Below are 19905 nucleotides of genomic sequence, written 5' to 3' on the forward strand. Positions count from 1 at the left end.
TCTGACTCTTTTTCCTCATAGATATGCCAAATATCACAGTATCATAAGTTAATGCTACAGGATTATCTAATAAAGAATTTATTTGATCCCAGATCGAATTCCAAAAGGCTAATATATAGGGACAGAAAAATAAAAGATGATCCAAAGTCCCTACTTCAAGCTTACAATGCCAGCATCTATTAGACATTGAACTATTTAATTTTTGTAATCTAACAGGGGTCCAAAATGCTCTATGCAAAAGAAAAAACCAAGTTTGTCTCATAGATGCTGACAGTGTACATCTTATTCTCCAAGACCAAATTTGTGGCCATTGAGATGCCAAAATTTGATGATTAATCTCAATGCTCCAAATATCCCTAAGACCATTTTTAGGTTTTTTATTAACCAATTCACTAATAACTTTATACCACTGTGCGGCCTGGTGACCCAGAAAATCTGCTTGGAAGCATAAAAATTCCATGCTGTATTGAAAATTTAAAGTTTTCCATTCAGGGAACCCTGCCTGAATGGCCTGCTTCAATTGCAACCATTTATAAAATTGTGATTTATTCAGTCCAAATTTATTTTGCAATTGTGTAAACTCAAGCATTTTTCCATTTGAAATAACATCATTTAAAGTTCGTATTCCTGCATTTAACCAATGCCTCCAGACAATCTTAGTTCCGCCAATCTGAATCTTGGAGTTTAGCCATATAGATTGATTTGTCGATTTACTAATAGGAATTTCAGTTAAATTACTTACATATCTTAGAGTTTTCCATGTATCTAATAAAAGTTTATTTTCTTTATACAATCTGGGCATCTTGATACTGAGAATGTGACAAAGATGTAAAGGAGACAGGAGTCGCCATTCCAAGTATAACCAATCTGGAGTGTATTCAATGAGATCTGGGAGGACCCAATACATACCTTGACGTAAAATATAGGCCTGATGATACCTATAGAAATTTGGGAAATTTACCCCACCCTCCTTAATTGATTTCTGTAAAGATACCAAAGCAATTCTAGGTGTTTTGCCAAGCCAAACAAACTTAATAATTATTGCATTCAATTTTTTATAAAAAGAGTTCTGAAAAAATACCGGAATCATACACATTTGATAGCAAACCACAGGCAATATCATCATTTTTATGGTTTGAACTCTTCCCCACCAAGATATATGTAATGGGTTCCATTGTTCACATAATTCCGAAACCTTTTTTAATAAAAGTTTTTCATTTTCTTTTACTGTATCTTCTATTGAATTTTTAATCCAAATTCCTAAATATTTTAATCCATCCTCTTTCCATACAAAAGGAAATGAATCAAACATAGATTTTATGCAATGCACATTAAGCGAAAGAATTTCAGATTTATTCCAATTGATTTTATATCCTGAAAACATTCCAAATCTTTCAATCAATTCTAACAAACATGGTATAGTTGAACCTGGATTGCGCAAATATAATAAAATATCATCCGCATAAGCAGATAATTTGTATTCCCATTCTTTCAAGGGAATACCCTGTATCCCCTTTGTCTGATTAATAGCTATCAATAAGGGTTCTAAAACAATATCAAACAGCAAAGGAGATAATGGACATCCTTGTCTAACTCCTCTATGTAATTTAAAACTCTCAGATAAATTATTATTAATGTATAATCTTGCCATAGGGGAGCTATACAAAGTTTTAATCATTTGAACAAAACCAGGACCCACACCAAACCAATCCAAAGTCTGATACATGAATGACCATTCTACCCTATCAAAAGCTTTTTCTGCATCTAATGAAAGAGCAAAAGCTGGTTCATTCATCATTTTAGTTAAATTTAATGTATGAAATGTCAATCTTGTATTGTTAGAAGAATGTTTGTTAGCAATGAAACCTGTTTGATGTACATCAATTATGTAAGGAAGAGCCTTTGCCAATCTTAATGCCAGTGTTTTAGCCATTAATTTTCCATCAACATTAATTAATGATATTGGCCTGTAATTTGAAACCATAGTGGGATCTTTATTTGGCTTTGGCAAAACAATCACCATAGATTCTGCCATAGTACTTTTAATACAACCTTTATTAAGTTGAAACTGATATAAATTTAGTAAATAGGGTAATAAAGAATTTTGAAATGTTTTATAGAATTCCACAGTAAAACCATCCCCACCTGGAGCGGATCCAACTCTAAGAGACTTCAATGCTGTTTCTAATTCTTTTAATGATATAGGTTCTTCTAAACTTCTTTTTATATGATCAGGAAGCTTTGGACCCTCAAGAAGATTTAAAAATTCCATACCTTTTTGAACTTTATCAATAGAAGACTCGGAAGAATACAACTCTTTGTAAAAAGCCAAAAATTGATTTAAAATGTTATTAGTTTGATTATGCATATTTCCTTTCTCATCTTTTATTGCACTTATTTTTATTCTTCTCTTTTTTGCTTTAAGATAATTTGCAAGTAAACTTCCTGCCTTATTAGATTTTCCATAATACAAGGTTTGCAGAGAAAACAAATCTTTCCTTGCCATTTTTGAAGAAATTTCATTATATTTGCCTTTAGCCTTTAATAAAGTTTGCAAATTTTCGTGATTCCAATCATCTATTAATTTGGATTCCAGCAATTTAATTTCTTTTTCCAAATCTGAAAATTGTTTAATAAGTTGTTTTTTAATATACGCAGAATAAGAAATAATATTACCTCTTATAGTAGCTTTAAATGCATCCCATAAGATTTCCGCATTAATATCTGCTGAGGTATTTATTTGGAAAAATTCCAAAATTTTTAACTTAATTTCTTCAAGAAAAGTTGAATCTGAAACCAATGTATTATCAAACCTCCATAATGATCTATTGTATTCATTATTATCTAGTGTAAGTGTAATCCACACTCCTCCATGATCAGACAAAATAATTGGATCAATGGAAGCTTGTGTCACTTGTTGCACTATGGAATTTGATACCAATATGTAATCAATTCTTGAAAAAGATTTATGAACTGGTGAGCAAAAAGAGAACTCCTGATTATTAAAATGAAGAATACGCCATATATCTTTCAAATTACAAGTATTCACCAAATTATCTAACCCTAATGATTTTATATTTTTGCTTGGTTTTTTATCCAAAAAAGGATCCATAACAGCATTAAAATCTCCAGCTACTATTAAATTAGAAGCAGCCAGTGGGAGTATTAATTTTTGTATATTAATAAAAAAATCATTTTGATTCGAGTTCGGGGCATAGATATTTAATAAAGTCAAAGTATTATTTCCCATTCTCATTTCCACTCGTATCCATCTCCCTAAAGGATCAAAATCTATCATTTTAAATGAAGCTAAACATTTTGTGTTCACTAATATAGCCACTCCTGCCTTTTTCCCTATTGCGGGAGCGAAAAAACAGTGTTTCACCCAATTATCTTCTAGCTTTTTGGATTCAACCACTGATAAATGTGTCTCTTGAATATAATACACATCAGCCTGTTGCCTTTTTAAAAATGCTAACATTTTTTTTCTCTTTACTGGGTGATTAAGGCCATTAACATTGAGTGAAAAAATTTTAATCTCCATCAATCCAAATAATTTTTACAAAAGTTCTTCCAATTATTATATCTGAACAAAAAACTGAAATCATTTGAAATGAATAAACACCACCTTCATTTATATCTCCCAATCCAACATCTCTACCCCAATTATCAAATCCCTTTAACCCCCCTCCCATCCCTCCCTCTCCCACCCTTAATATTGGCTGATAAAACCTGGAACTGCACATACAAGACCAAGTAAAGCTAAACTAAAAGCTCTATACAGACTTCAATTATAAAACAATATTGTATGTAATAATCATATGTATTTATATAAATAATTTATGTAATATTCTCAAAATATTAAAAAATCAAAATAAGAAACTAAATAAAGATCTTCCACTCACATTATAAATGATAAAAAAGAATGTAAAACTCTGTCTGCTAAAAGTATCAGACTTGTAAGAAACCTATAAATGAAAATTAAGCATTAATAATATATTTTCCTTTTTTTTTTTAATTATTGTTATTATTTATTTTTAAATACATATATTCCCCTTAAATATTCTCAAAGAAGCCTACTAAACCTTAAACTAGAGTCCCTTGAAAATCTTTGCTAACTGAAATCTTTTGTACTGAATTTTTATCACAACCTCCATTAACTCATCATAACCTATGATCTAAATCTGCCACTATAAGCTCTGTATATTAATATCTTATCTTCATGAATATATTGCAATAACATATATCAGAGATTCTAATATCTTAATAAGATATGTAACAGCAAAGGAACAAATCATTTCAACTTTAAAAGTCATCCTTTGAGAAAGAGATATTAAAGGCTCACAGAGAAACAAACTGCCTTTTTCATCAACATTCCATTTCACAGTTTCCATTCAAAATAAACAGAGCCAAACTGTCAGTTAGCAGATTCTCAAATATATTAAAGATGAATAACAAATAAAATCAAATAAAAACCAAGAAGAATCAACTCCAACTCCAGGAAGTAAATAAGTCAAATTAAATTGACATCGGCTGCTCCCTTTGATTTAAAAACATTTCCAACTTCACAGGCTCATCAAAGCTCATAGTTTTGTTGTCAATAGTTATTTTCATAATCGCAGGGTATATCAGGCCAAATCTAGCTCCGATTTCTCTTAACTTCGGCCTCATGTCTAGAAATTTTTTCCTTTTATCTGCCGTTGTTTTAGCGAAATCAGGAACGATGTGAACTTTGGCATCCTGACATTTTAAATTTGCATGTTCTTTAGCCATTCTTAACACCTCTAAAACTTGCTGGTGTCTTAGCAACTTGAAAATTATGGGGCGAGGACCTTTTAAAGTATCCAGTCTTTTCACTGGTATGCGATGTGCACGTTCAACTTCTATCGGGTAATTAGATTTGAGGGGCAGGACTTTCATCAAAAAATTTTCCACAAATGAAACCGGATTATTTTTCTCCACCCCTTCCGGTACGCCCAAAAGTCTCAAATTACTCCGTCTCATGCGATTCTGGCAATCCTCGACTTCCCTGGTGAGTGCAAAGATTTTTTCTCTGTCCAGTTTATATTGCCTTTTTTCTGCTTCAAAACTGTCCATTCTCATTTCCATTTTTGTTGTTTTAATCTCCAGCACTTCTGTTCTTTTATTTAAAGTCATTACTTCTTCCTGTATTTCATCCAGCTTTTTGGCGTTTTTTAGAAGAATTTCTTTTATCTCTTGTATTTCTTTCCAGAAATCAATGTCACTTTTCTCTCTTGACAACGGACACTTTGAGGGTGTTGCCGGCTCTGGCTTAGATCTCTTAACACTGCCGGTATTAGAAATCCCCATTTCAGACTTGTTTTGTTTTCCTGAAGCCATCACGTTGTATTTTCCTTCGTTTCTTCAGTTAAAATGAAAATTTTATTTCAGTATTTTATGTCATTAATGTCTGTATGTACAGAGCCTCTGCCCTACCCGACCATCTTCGTGCACTCCCAAGCCACGCCCCCACTCATTTACTTGTTAATTAATATAGCCTGCATCCTTGTACACTTGTCTGCAGTTCTTTTTTGTTTTTCCCCTGTGTTATTTCCCTTACTGCAGACTGTGTTGGATTTTATTTTGTTCGTTCTAAACTGCGTAGTAGACATTTGAATGTTTGCTCACATTTTATTATAGTTTTTGTTGCTATTTCCTGTAAGTATTCTGCAGTATGTTCATTTCCTGAGATATCAATTGTTTCTGCAAGAAATATATTTCCTTCTTCTGTTATACAAGCATGTATAACAGGATCATTGTGGACATTACTCCAACTATCAAGACTTAGCAAAAAATTTAAACATTGCATGAATATACAACCTCATACTATATAATTAAAATGGTGGACTGTTATGAGCGATGTACCAAGAACTGGCCTATTCTGACGGCATCTGGTTGTAAATACTTTAGCAAGCAATTTTTCATCTACATTCAACAATGATATGGGCCTGTAGTTTGAAACCAATGTAGGATCCCTGTTTGGTTTTGGTAAGACAATAATTACAGAATCTGCCATAGTACCTGATATATTTTCATTATGTATCTGATATTGATATAAATTTAATAAATAAGGCAATATAATATTTTGAAATGTTTTATAAAATTCAACAGTATAAATTTTAAGATTATACCAGCAAGAATTAGTCTGTAGAAAGCCATTATTTAAATCAAGTCTTTCTGACTAGTGATTTAAATCAGTTTCACCCTCTGTGTGAGTGTGGCTGCTGTTTGTGTATATATGTTGTCGTATTGCTGTTTGTTTTGCTCTGGATATGGGTTATGGCACAACCATGCCTTTTGTTTCTGTGGTAGCTACAAACATCTGATCTATTGTGCACTTTTCATCTCTCTCCCCCTCATGTAGGTATCTGGACAGGAGGACTGCTCTCATCAGCCATTCCAGAACAAGCTTCCTGTCCCGCTCTGGCCTAGCTTCCTGAGAGTAACAGACAGTTGTCAGTATGTCATGCAGAGCGAGTCAACAAATTCTGGTTAGTACTTAAGAAGAGGGCTCCTGGGGCTGCTGAGCAGGGCCATGTATTAATAGCAGATTGCTGTATACCAGGTGCGTCCAACCTCAGCCCTCGCCAGGTCGGGTTTTCATGATTTCCCAAATGAATATGCATGAGGTCTATTTGCATACAATGGAAGCAGTGCATGCATTGTTGTTTTAAATTCTTTATTCATTTAGTAGGGGGTGGGGGGAGGGTTTCAAGTATATGATCTTATAATGATTAAGGGGCTTTGAGGGAAGGTGGGGAGAGGGTTACATTTTTACTTATAAGTTATAATGATAAGATGTTCAAGTGCTCAAATTAATTGTATTTATTATGAATTTTTGTACACTTGATGAAAGTTTAAAAATGAATAAAGAATTAAAAAAAATAAAAAATAAATTCTTTATTCATTTTTTCATCTTACAACAAGTGCTTCAGAAAATAACATTTGATTGTCTATAATAATCAATTTATATTAATAATATTTAAATCCTCCCATCCCTGTTATTTCATATGTAATTCTATATATCATGTAAAATATTATATACTAGTGTTTTAGCCCGTTACATTAACGGGTGCTAGAGTAGATGTCTATTTTTTTGGGGGGGTTTCTTTGTCTCTTTCTCCTTGGACGCTGTCTGTCTGTCATTCTTTCTGTCTGTGTCTCTCCCTGGCCCCCTGTCTGTCTATCTTTCTTTCTGTCTCTGTCTCCCTGTATTTCTCTCTCTGTCTCCCTGGCCCCGTGTTGCGCCATGCCTGCCTGTCTCTCAGTAGCCCCCTTCCTATGTCCACAGTGTCCCATCCTATATCCTTAGTGCCCTCAGTGACTTCTTCCTATGTCCTTAATGTCCCAGTGCTGCCTTCCTATGTCCTTAGTACCCCAGTGCCTCCTTCCCATGTTCTTAGTGGCCCCAGTGCATCCGTCCTGTGTCCTTAGTGCCTTCAGTGCCCCTTCCTATGTCCTTAGTGCCCCCCAGTGCCTCCTTACTATGTCCTCCTCACTGCCTTCCAGACTTTGACCCACCCCCACCCCCGAAGGCAGCCTGCCTCCCTCCCTCCCATCCCCCTGTGTAGTAGACCCAATCAGCAGCATCTTTAAATTTCAAATCCCCCCCCCCCTCATTCACCCTGTACAGTAGAACCCGGCATTTTTATTTCCCTCCCTCCCATCCCCCCTGTGCAGTAGAACCGGTGATCAGCCTGTTTTCATATTCCTCCCTCCCCCCGCCACCGTGCAGCAGACCCCATTGACCCTCCCATTCGCCCCTCCCACTGCGAGACGACCTACAAACCTTCCAGATCCAGCAGCGTCCCCAGCAGTTTAAAGATGCTGCTTCGTGACTTTCTAATGCCGATTTCCTCTGCTGCGTCTCTGATGATGTCAATCAGGGACGCGGCAGAGGAAATCGGCATTAGAAGGTCGCAAAGCAGTGTCTTTAAAGTGCTGGGGACACTGCTGGTTCCGGAAGGTTTTTGTTGTTTCGGGGTGAATGGGAGGCTCAACGGGGGTTCGGGTGCAGCAGGGAGGGGGGCCAAAGACAAAGAACTGCTTCCGTATAGTGAGTTGAGGGAGGGAGTAGAAGCGCGCATGTGCACTCTTGCCGGCGGGACCTACAGGTTCATAGAAAACGGAACATGCATGTAAGAGTGCGCATGCGCGCTTAGGGTTTTATTATATTAGATAGTCTGTTCTATTAAACTAAACATTTAATATAAGATAAGAAATCCCTTCCCCCACCCCACATGCAGATTCTTTGGGAAAATCCTGAAAACCCAATTGGATTGCAGCCTTCGACGACCAACGTTAGACAACCCTGCTGTACACTTTCAACGTGTTGTAAGCTCCAGGCACAGGACATTGGAGAATTCTGCCTTCCCAAGAACCCTACTGTAGGAATTATTCTTGGTTATTTCTGGTATCTTGACTTCCAATTTCTTCATTTAGCAAATTTATTTAACCTGGATTTGAGTTGACAAGCCCAGAAACGGAGAGTTTTAATGGGATGTAGACCCTCAAGTGGTGTACATGAGAGTGAAAGAGAAAAGAGGCAAAACACTGGAAACAATTAGCAAAAATCAGGAAATAGACAACTGCGTAGCAGTGCTTTAGTCCTCTCTCTACAGCAGTGGTAGGGAACTCCGGTCCTCGAGAGCCATATTCCAGTCGGGTTTTCAGGATTTTCCCAATGAATATGCATTGAAAGCAGTGCATGCAAATAGATTTCGTGCATATTCATTGGGGAAATCCTGAAAACCTGACTGGAATATGGCTCTTGAGGACCGGAGTTCCCTACCCCTGCTCTACAGGCTTCAGACTTATTTTCATTTACTTAAAAGTAAAATTTAATTCAGCATTTACTTTTTAACATAAGAATAGCCTTACTGGGTCAGACCAATGGTCCATCAAGCCCAGTAGCCAGTTCTCAGAATGACCAATCCAGGTCACTAGTACCTGGCCAAAACCTAAGGAGTAGCAACATTCCATGCTACCAATCCAGGGCAAGCAGAGGCTTTCCCTATGTCTTAATAACAGACTATGGAATTTTCCTCCAGGAATTTGTCCAAACCTTTCTTAAAACCAGCTACGCTATCCGCTTCCCTATTCACTGAGTGAAAAAATATTTCCTCCTATTGGTTTTGAAAGTATTTCCCTGCAGTTTCATCGAGTGTCCCCCTAGTCTTTGTAATTTTTGACGGAGTGAAAAATCGATTCACTTGTACCCGTTCTACTACACTCAGGATTTTGTATAGTTCAATCATATCTCCCCTCAGCCGTCTCTTTTTCCAAGCTGAAGAGCCCTAACATTTTTAGTCTTTCCTCATATGAGAGGAGTTCCATCCCCTTTATCATCTTGTTCACTCTTTCAACCTTTTCTGGTGCCACTATATCTTTCTTGAGATAAGGAGACCAGAATTGAGTGCAATAGTCCAGGTGAGGTCGCACCAAGGAGCGATACAGAGGCAGTATAATATTCTTAGTCTTGTTAACCATCCCTTTTTTAATAATTCCTAGCATCTTGTTTGCTTTTTTGGCCGCCACCACCCATTGGGCGGAATGTTTCATCGTATTGTCTACAATGACACCCAGATCCCTTTCTTGGGCGCTAACCCCCAAGGTAGACCCTAGCATCTGATAACTGTGATTTGGGTTATTCTTCCAAATATGCACCACTTTGCATTTGTCTCCATTAAATTTCATCTGCCACTTGGATGCCCAGTCTTCCAAATTCCTAAGGTCTGCCTGCAATGTTTCACAATCTGCATGTGTTTTAACAACTTTGAACAGTTTAGTGTCATCTGCAAATTTAATCACCTCACTCGTTGTTCCAATTTCCAGATCATTTATAAATAAGTTGGTTTTTAAAAAAAAAATTTCTTTATTCCTTTTTAATCATTCAATAAGTGTACAATAAAGATCATACATAGGCTCAAAAACAACACTTGATAAATCCATCAAGATAATAACAATTGTATATATATATAAACCCATAACCCCTCCTCCCTCCCAACACTATTCTTCTTAATTCATTTTACCCTCTCTTCATTTATAAATAAGTTAAATAGCACCAGTCCCAGTACAGATCCCTGCGGCACTCCATTGTTTACTCTCCTTGAGAAAAATGACCATTTATCCCTACCCTCTGTTTTCCATTGTTAACCAATTCCTAATCCACAATGGAACTTTGCCTCCTATCCCATGACTCTTTAATTTCCTCAGGAGTCTCTCATGAGGAACTTTGTCAAAGCTTTCTCAAAATCTAGATACAGTATATCAACTGGCTCACCTTTATCCACATGTTTCTTCATACTTTCAAAGAAGTCAAGCAAATTGATGAGGCAGGATCTCCCTCGGCTGAACCCATGCTGACTCTATCTCATTAAATTAATATGTTGTATAACATTGCATATTCTATTTTAATTGAGAATGGGATGAAGGGGGGGAGGTTGGAAGTTTTACACTATTATAGTTCATATGTTAGATAATATAGTGCTATATTGAAATTATTTTTATGATATATTTTTATGCACTTATTGTTTGATTTGAAAATGAATAAAGTTAAAAAAAAAATCATTAAATTTTATTTTTTATATGTTTCCACCATTTTGTCCAGTACTGAAGTCAGGCTTACCAGTCTGTAATTTCCCGGATCTTCCCTGGAGCCCTTTAAAAAAATCTTTTTTTATTTTATAATTCTTTATTCATTTTCGTATGTTACAACAAGTATATCAAATAAACTCATTAAAAAAAACTTAAATATACACACTTGGTAAACTTACATATTAGCATCAAATTTAACATTTCATTAGAAAATTAGTATTATATAAAGTTAAAATATTATGTAAGAAATCTAAATTTATTTCATTTTTATTGAATATAATAATCCCCCATCCCTCCCTCCCTCCCAATTCAATAATACATAAAATCAACTTTATTATGAAATTCATTCAAATATTGATATATTATGTAATAATCAGAAATAAAATCCCACCCCTTTCCCCTCTAATCAAATATCTTATCATGGGAAAAGTTAATCATTCATTACAAAAATCTGTTAACGGTCCCCAAACTTTCTGAAATTTACTCACATAATCTTTTTGCGTTGCAATGGTGCGTTCCATTTTGTATATATGACATACAGGATTTACCTTTAAAAAAATCAGTGTAACATTGGCCACCCTCCAATCTTCAGGTAGTACAGATGATTTTAGTGACAGGTTACAGATTACTAACAGCAGGTCAGCAATTCCATGTTTTACATTACATTACATAGTACTTATTGACCACGTAACCATAAGTTCAATGCAGTTTACAAAAGATTACTAACAATAGTCACAATGCATGGAATAAAATGAGTTAAATAGTCAGATATTTAGAAAAAAGATAGGTCTTCAATTGTATTCTAAAATGTTTCAAAGAATAGGCTGTAAGCAGGAATGTTCGAAACTCTTTATCATGAAGAGCTGCTTGGGACGCTAACGTGTTTGAGTTCCTTTAGTACCCTGGGTTATATACCATCCGGTCCAGGTGATTTATCACTTTTTAATTTGTCGATTTGGCTTAGTACATCTTCCAGATTCACAGAGATTTATTTCAGTTCCTCCGCATCATCACCCTTGAATACCTTTTCCAGTTCTGGTAGATCTCTTACATCTTCTTCCATAAAGACCGAAGCAAAGAATTCATTCAGCGTCTCCGCTATGGCCTTTTCCTCCCTGAGTGCCCCTTTTGTTCTTTGATCATCTAATGGTCCCACGGATTCCCTCAGTGGTTTTCTGCTTCTGATGTACCTAAAGAAATTGTTATGAGTTTTTGCCTCTTTGGCAAGTTTCTCTTCATATACTTTCTTAGCTTTCTTTATCAGTGCTTTGTATTAGAGAATGACACGGTGAAAAAATTGGTCCCCGTCACCGCCCCGTCCCCGTCTCACCATCCCCGTCACCGCCCCGTCCCCGTCTCACCATCCCCGTCACCGCCCCGTCCCCGTCTCACCATCCTCTTCACCGCCCCGTCACCGCCACTGCCACCCCATTCACCATCCCGTCACCGCCACTGCAACCCCATTCACCGCCCCGTCACCGTCACCGCTGCATACATAAAAGCCTCAAACGGGTACGATTTTATATACTTTTCTTTATTTACGTATAAAGGAAACATTCTTTAAAACTTTAAAACTTAGTTAAATATTAGTTAATAACTATACAAAAACAAAACACGCAGAGAAAAAATTAATTAATATAAATTCTCAAAACTGACACATTTTGATCACTAAATTTAAAATAGTTATTTTTCATACAGTTTTTCAATCACTAATCTTCCACCACCCCTGGGGCTAGCAATGCAAAAACAAACACGACATGTACTTTAAATGCTTACAATGTTAGCCTACATGGTAAGTAGACGCGGCCGCTGTACCTAATCGCGGCAAAGATCTCCCTGCCGTGATTAGCATAGTGACCGCGGCTACGGCTGCAAGTCTCCCCTCCCCCCAGCGATCACGGCAGGAGGGCACCCAACCCCTCCTGTAGACCCCCCCAACGGCCCTCCCGACAATCGCAGCAGAAGGGTACCCAACCCCTCCTGCCGGTCCTCCCAATGGCCTCCCCTAAGATCGCCGGCAGGAGGGTACCCAACCCCTCCTGCTGGACCCCCCCCCAACGAACCCTCCCACCCCGGAACCCCCTTAGTCTTACTTTCCAAGTTAGACCGGACGGCTCCTCACACGTATGGCCAGCAGGCTTGCCTCCGTCCAAATGAGGCGGGCCCGCCCCTACCCTGCCCAACCCACAGGATCCTAGGGCCTGATTGGTCTAGGCACCTAAAGCCACTCCCGCTATAGGAGGGGCCTTAGGTGCTTGGGCCAATCAGGCCCTAGGATCCTGTGGGTTAGGCAGGGGAGGGGAGGGGCGGGCCCGCCTCATTTGGACGGAGGCAGGCCTGCTGGCCAGACGAGCGAGGAGCTGTCCGGTCCAACTTGGAAAGTAAGACTAAGGGTGGTGTTTCGGGATGGCGGGGTTTGTTGGGGGAGGGTCCGGCAGGAGGGGTTGGGCACCCTCCTATTGGCGATATAGGGGGCCGTTGGGGGTGCCGGCAGGAGGGGTTGGGCACCCTCCTACCAGTGATCATAGGGGGCTGTTGGGGAGCTGGCAGGAGGGGTTGGATATCCTCCTGCTGCGATCGTCGGGGGGGCTGTTGGGGTAGGCAGGAGGGGATGGGTACCCTCCTGCCGCGATCGTTGGGGAGGGCTGGTTCTGTCGGCATGAAGGGCTGAGGGCGATCGTCGGGGGGGGGGGGCGGGTTCTATTGGCAGGAAGGGTTGATCTGACAAATGAGGAGCACGGTGAAACACAGGTAAATAGCGGTTCCTAGAAGGGGGGACATTGGCCTGCGGGGACAAATCTATTCACCGTTTTTGCGGGCGGTGAAAGGATTTGTCCCCGTGTCTGCGGCGATTTGCTAATGAGGTCACCATAACCCGCAGCCAAACCGCAGCCACGCAGCGGTTCGCTGCGGGGATCGCTCCCCGTGTCATTCTCTACTTTGTATCTCTACTTGCCAGTGTTTGTGTCTCTTCTTATTTTCTTCAGACAACCACTGGCACTAACTTCATGTGCAAAGTTTGGAATATAGCATTAGTTTACCTCCCCTTGTATGAGCTAGCAAAGTAAGCAAAATATTTTATAAAATAAATTGAATACCTACTTTGACTCCTCATTGCTCCTCAGCTCAAACTTGGGAATCATCTTTGACTTCTTTCTCTCGTCTTTTCTTTCTCCCTTCCTTTCTGAGCATATTATCAAAACCACCTCATGCTTAGCTTACTGCTCACAGGTCTTCCACCAAACCTTCTCTCTTCCCTTCAGTCTGTTCAAAATTCTGCTGCATGACTTATCTTCCACCTGCGTCGCTATACTAACAGAACTCCGCTCCCTATCTGTTTCCATATACAATTCATACTTCTCTTACACACTTACAATAATAATAATAATTGATTTTTTATATACCGCCAAAGCCAAGGTAGTTTGAGGCGGTTTACAATAAAGAAGAGCTGGACATACAGCGAAAAAAACAATGAAGTCTTTGAGCACATGACTGTTTGTAGGGATGGGTTTACAATAAGAGTAAGTCAATAGGAAGAGCAGGTCGAAAGGTGTGGGGTAAGCAGTGGAGGCTTTGGGAATTCTTGGTCAATAGGAAGTAGATCGAGGCGATTTACAAAGAAGGGCACTCGTTCTGTGACTCCTCAGTATCTCTCCTCACCCCCCCTGGGAGCACCCTCCCTCACTTGCTCTCTTTCTTTTTCACCTCCTCCCTCCCTCACATGCTCTCTTTCTTTGTCCCCCCACGCACACACACACACCCCATTGGCAACAGAGCCTTCATAACATGCTGCTCTTACCAGCGTCGGGCCTTGCTCTCTGTTGGATCCCGCCTACTTCCTGTTTCTGCAAAGGCAGGGCCCAACGCCGGCAAGAGCAGTGTGTTGTGAAGGCTGGCACTGTGGAGAAGTTCCCGGACACGCTGGACCTGCACTGAATCTGTGAGGCTGGTTTTTTCCCAGATTGAATCAATTCAGCTGAAGTGAATCAGGAATTGGGCAGCTCTAGCGAACATTTACTGTTGCCTGTGTTCTGAACCTGTGATTCAGTACTCTATGGCCTTGGAATTGTTCTCTTGATAAAGTGACCTTGTGCTCTTTGATATCGGAACTATTTGTCTGACTGGTGAGCACTGACCCCAGAACTATTCTCCTTGTGTCCTCTGACCTCAGTTACATTGGTTGTGAAGTTATGTATTTGCAACCATTTCTCATCTGACCTAAGAACACTTCTAAATTCTTGAACCTGTGATGCTTAATACAGTGACCCTGAAATGTAGCTTCTGAAAATTTGGCCACGTGCTCATGAACCTGCAATTCCCTGTGTGACATATGTTGTTCTTAAACGTTGTGTTTGACCTTGGGGTCATCTCTTCCAGTGTTATTTGTTTTTACTGTAGAGCCTAATAACTATTTGTCCCCCTACAGACAGGCGGAAGTACAGCCGTGACTTTCTGCTGCAGTTTCAGTTTTGTGAAGCCGCCTGCCAGCGCCCTGTGGATCTGCTTCTTCTGGAAGGTGTGACAGATGCTAAGCCTGGTAAGAAGACATCCAATCCTTAGGCACTGTAGACCTCAAGAAGTTTGACACTGGAGAACTCTTTTAGCATTGCAATTTAGGAGCGAGTGGAGCTTGGGGCAGGGACACGAGAACTCTAGTATTACAGTATAGGGGTGACTTATTCACCATGAAAAGTTTCCGAAATCAAGCTGAAAAATGCTTGTTCCATTCCCTGTTTTGGGATATAATAAATAAGCCAACTTTTCCTTTTTCAGAACCTCCTGAATACTGGTCCCAGCGAGTCCCTAGAATAACAACTCCTGATATGGGAACTTCTTTTTTGAGGTAATGTTTCTGTATGGTATCTTGGCAGCCCTGAGACCAAACTGTCACAAGGAGAAAAAGGGTATAGGTGAGAGTTCAAATATTCTTCACTAGAGATTTCTGATCCTGACAGCTCTAATTAATGTTTGTTCCTGAAATAGCAAGAGGGCTGCATGTAAGAGTTAGATGCATTGTTAGAGCTATTGGGGGGAGGGAATACTTTTGAGTAAAGTGCATTGGCAAGCTGTAGGGGTTGAGTTTCAGTAGTGGAATAGCAGGGTATTTTCGGTTTATTGACATTATAAATTACTTGAGCCTTTACCTCTGATACTGGTATATCCTTCCCCCTGTGTGAGAGGATTTTTTTTTTTTCTTTCACAGATCTCCTGGCCTCATTCAGCATAGCCTAAGCTTGACTTCTGTCTACAGCCATTTTCTCCCAGGGAAAGGGCGTGCAGAGGTGACAACCATGCCCATGGGCTTCGGAGCCACTGTGGATTACATGTTCTTCTCTGCAGAACCTCTTGGGGATGGAAGGAATGGTGGTAAGTCTTGTTGGACAGGGAAAAGGGGAGAAGCATATAAGTGTGTATGAGCTCGTCTTGAGTGCTTTACAGGTCCTAATAGTTTTTTACACCAACAAACCCTGTAAAAAGCAAGTTTTGAATGAGAAATGAGGGTCAACAAAAAAGCCACAGGTAAAATCAACTCACTATGAGGAACTTGGAGAGAGGTTGGAGAAGTGAATACAGTTGCACAAAATTTAAACATGCTAGGTGCACTATTTCTGCTGACTTGATGGAGAGGCATGTAGCTCTAGGAAGCTTGTTGGACATATGAACTATCTTTTCAGAATGATTGGGAATGCTAAAGTGAACCTAGGGAAGGAGTTGATTTAATATTGAAGATTCTTTGTCATCCCTCCATACCGGCACAGAAGCGGATGGGTTTACGTTCATCTGCCAACAGGTAGAGATTGAGACACTGACTTTTGGCTTAGTATAAGTGGGCTGTGCAGTCCCAAGTACAATCAGTCTGTTCTCAGTCTCCAGCAGGTGAAGGTAGTAAGTCTGTGCAGTCTTTCACTGGTTTAGTGTGGGCTTAGATTTGTTTAGTGGCCTTCTTGTCCCTGTTTGTGGTGCAGGATTGAGCTTTGGGGGTCCGTCTGACCTTGGGGGTGCCACACGTGACTGGTAGAGTCCCTTACCTCCCCAAAATTTTTTCATTTTTTAAAAAAAATTATTTATTTCTATATTCAACAAAACTTACAAGAATAGATCTTGCTACAATAAACACAGGGAGGCAAACTACACAGAAGTATTATAAATTCATACATATGATAATAAAAAGTATTTCTTTATCCCCTTCTTAGACCTCAATTTTTGGGGGGTGGTCATTCAAGAAAATATATGAGAGAAAAATTAAAGAAGAAATTAATTAACAAATAGGCTTAATGTATCTAAGCACCAGCTATTAAAGTTTCGTTATCCCTCAGTCCTTAATGATCTTCTTCACATCTAGGAATTCCTTCAGATGGTTTGGAGAAAAAAAAGTGTATTTGACTCCCAAATACTTAACCAAGCATTTGCAGGGGTATGCTAGAAGAAACGTTGCTCCCAAATTAATGGTATCTTGACGCATAGAAAGAAATTCTTTCCTCCGTTCTTGCGTAGTCTTTGCGACGTCAGGGTATATCCATATTTTCTGTTCCCCAAATAACTTTTGTGAATTTTTAAAGAACAATTTCATAATCATGTTCACATCTTGTTCAAAGACAAATGATACTAAGAGCATAGCTCTATCAGTGTCCACAGTTATTGTTTGTTCAAGAAGAGCAGTCACATCAGCAAATTCTATTTCTTTATTTTTTATTTTTCTATCTTTCTCAATCTCATTCTCTCCTCCTTCTCTTCCAGGTATCTTCTTATTTGGTAAATAGTAAATTTTATTTATTGGAGGAATACAATTTGAGGAAATCTTTAAATTTTCAATCAAATATCTTTTCAATAAGTCAAAAGGCAATATACCTGGAATTTGGAGAAAATTTAAAATACAGAGGTTCAAGCGTCTATTAAAATTTTCAAATTGCTCTAATTTTTTATGTATAGAAGTACTATCTTTAATAGAAGCCACCTTTAACTTTTGTAGATGCAATATCTCCTCCTGCATCTGCTTAGTTTGAGCAACAGAGTTCAATTTCATTGTTTCCACAGTTTTAGTCAATGAGTCTAAGTTCTCCACTATTTTAGTTACCTCCTCCGAAGATTTTTCCATTTTTGTCTCCATCCGCTGAAGCAACGACCAGATATTGTGTAAGGAAACCTCCGTCGGTGAAGACAAATTCTCCCCACTCTTGCTTGCTTCCATCAGCTGACCAAACTCGGATGCCGTACCCCCGCCAGGAAACCCCGCGCCTCCACTTCCAGGCTCGCGTGCCTCCCGCCCCAGCGCCTCGGCGGTCGCTGGACACGGAGGTGTGAGGGCAACCGGAGGAGACAGATGTTTCAATACCCGAAAGGGCAAGCGACTCCCTCAACTCGCCGCCCAAAGCCAGGCTCTCCACTCCGGAAAATGCTGGTGCCGGAAGAGCAGAAAAGAAGCGGTCCATGGTTTGCTGGAGCGGGGTGGACGCCAGGGCCGGCGAGGAAGGACCCCTAACCACCCCTTTCCTCTTCGTACGGGGCATCGAGGTATACAAAATTTTTTCATTAGAGGTGCCTCAGCTGTAAACTGTGCCACTAATATTGAGGCAAGGCATATAGCTTTGAGAGCCAGTGGAGTCTATTCAATTTAAATTAAAGTTGTATTGGAGAAAAAAAGTCCTGAGGCAGTGCCACTCTGAAGGGAAGCCTTCAATTACATTTAATTGGTTTTTATTGCTAACCGACATTTTGGTTTTCTCTTGTAGTGGTTTTCGCAATGAGCACTTTTAAGAAACTTAAACAGTGCTTGCTCATTAGCGTCCCTCCAGACCAGCACAGAAACAGATGGGTTTACGCTCCTCTTTCACCAGTTGGAGACTAAGGCCCCGATTCTATAAAGGGCGCCTAAGTCATGCCTAAAGATAGGAGAAAAGGAGACTGTGAGGGGATATGATTGAGACTTTCAAAATACTGAAAGGAATTGACAAAATAGAGCAGGAAAAACAATGATTTACAATGTCCAATGTGACACGGACTTCCAGAGATCATGAGTGGGACAAGTCCAGGACAAATATCAGGAAGTTCTGTTTCACGCAACGAGTGGTGGACACCTAGAATGCTCTCCCAGAGGAGGTTTTTGCGGAATCCACTGTCCTAGGATTTATAAGCAAACTAGATTCACATCTCCTTACGAGAGGCATAGAGGGATATGGGTGACTAAACTTACGCCAGGTGTACACCTGACTGGGCCTCCGCGTGTGCGGATCGCCGGCTTGATGGACCGAAGGTCTGATCCGGAGATGGCAGTTCTTATGTTCTTAATGAGCCAATTAAGGGTCTTAACAAACAATAATTGGTACTTAGGCATCCAAAGGACATAGACACCACTTTGTAGACGCAGCCACAATTTCATGGATGCCCTTGTTTAAAACTTGCGCCTAACTCAATAGGTGTGGGAGTGGAATGGGAGTGGTTTGAGAAATGACTCAATTTGGGCGTCCTACGATTCATTTACATAACACAGAGCGACCTAGGGCATCCATATGATGCCTATTTTGTAGAATGAAAACCAGGTCTACTTTTGCTTAGTTTGGGCTTCAAATAGATCTGAGTTCTATAGATGGAACTTAGGCACTCGTTTTCGACCTTAATGCGATCTGCTGAATAGCTCTCTGGGATTTATTTTTGCAGTGCTCCAATCAGCTCATTCTTGAAAGCACATGACAAAAATATATAGATTACATACATAATTTCATTTGCAAAACGTTAAAAACAGAAAAAAAACAATACAGACCTTAACATGGCTTCTTTTCTTTTTTTTTTTTTAATCTAATCTAATCTAATCCTTAGGTTTGTATACCGCATCATCTCCACGTTCGTAGAGCTCGACGGGTTTACAGTAGGAGAAATAGGAAGGAACTACAAATAATCTTTATTCATTTTTAGAACTTACAAAAAAAAGTAACAACATTTTAACTTGGATACAACACTTGATATTCTGCAATAATCCAATTTATGAAGATTATCCCCCTCCCTCCCATCCCTTTCATAACAAATATAAAACACTTATAACATATAAATTATTTCCTACCATTCCATACAAGTAATGAAAGACGAAAAACAACCCCCCTCCCCCAATCTTGCACTTGTATTATCAAGGGAAAAATGGTATCTATTCATTACAATAATTTGTTAAAGGCCCCCAAACATCTTGAAATTTATTAAAATTCCCTTTTTGTGTGGCTGTTGTTCTTTCCATTTTATATATGTGGCATAATGAATTCCACCCAAAACTATAGTTAAGTCTCCTCCAATTTTTCCAAT

General features: G+C 39.3%; 1 protein-coding gene across 3 annotated transcripts in view; it reads left to right on the forward strand.

The window, feature by feature from the left end:
* The window catches only part of ANGEL1 (angel homolog 1), a 65278-nt gene that overhangs the window by 32196 nt on the left and 13177 nt on the right, over nucleotides 1-19905 (forward strand). For all 3 annotated transcript variants that reach the window (XM_033951197.1, XM_033951199.1, XM_033951198.1), the window contains exons 6-9: nucleotides 6386-6512; nucleotides 15044-15154; nucleotides 15391-15460; nucleotides 15821-15984. In XM_033951197.1, the coding sequence (XP_033807088.1) occupies nucleotides 6386-6512; nucleotides 15044-15154; nucleotides 15391-15460; nucleotides 15821-15984 (472 nt within the window). The remainder of the gene's footprint in view (nucleotides 1-6385; nucleotides 6513-15043; nucleotides 15155-15390; nucleotides 15461-15820; nucleotides 15985-19905) is intronic.

This window comes from Geotrypetes seraphini, chromosome 7 (assembly GCF_902459505.1).
Source record: "Geotrypetes seraphini chromosome 7, aGeoSer1.1, whole genome shotgun sequence".
Classification (NCBI taxonomy): Eukaryota; Metazoa; Chordata; class Amphibia; order Gymnophiona; family Dermophiidae; genus Geotrypetes; species Geotrypetes seraphini.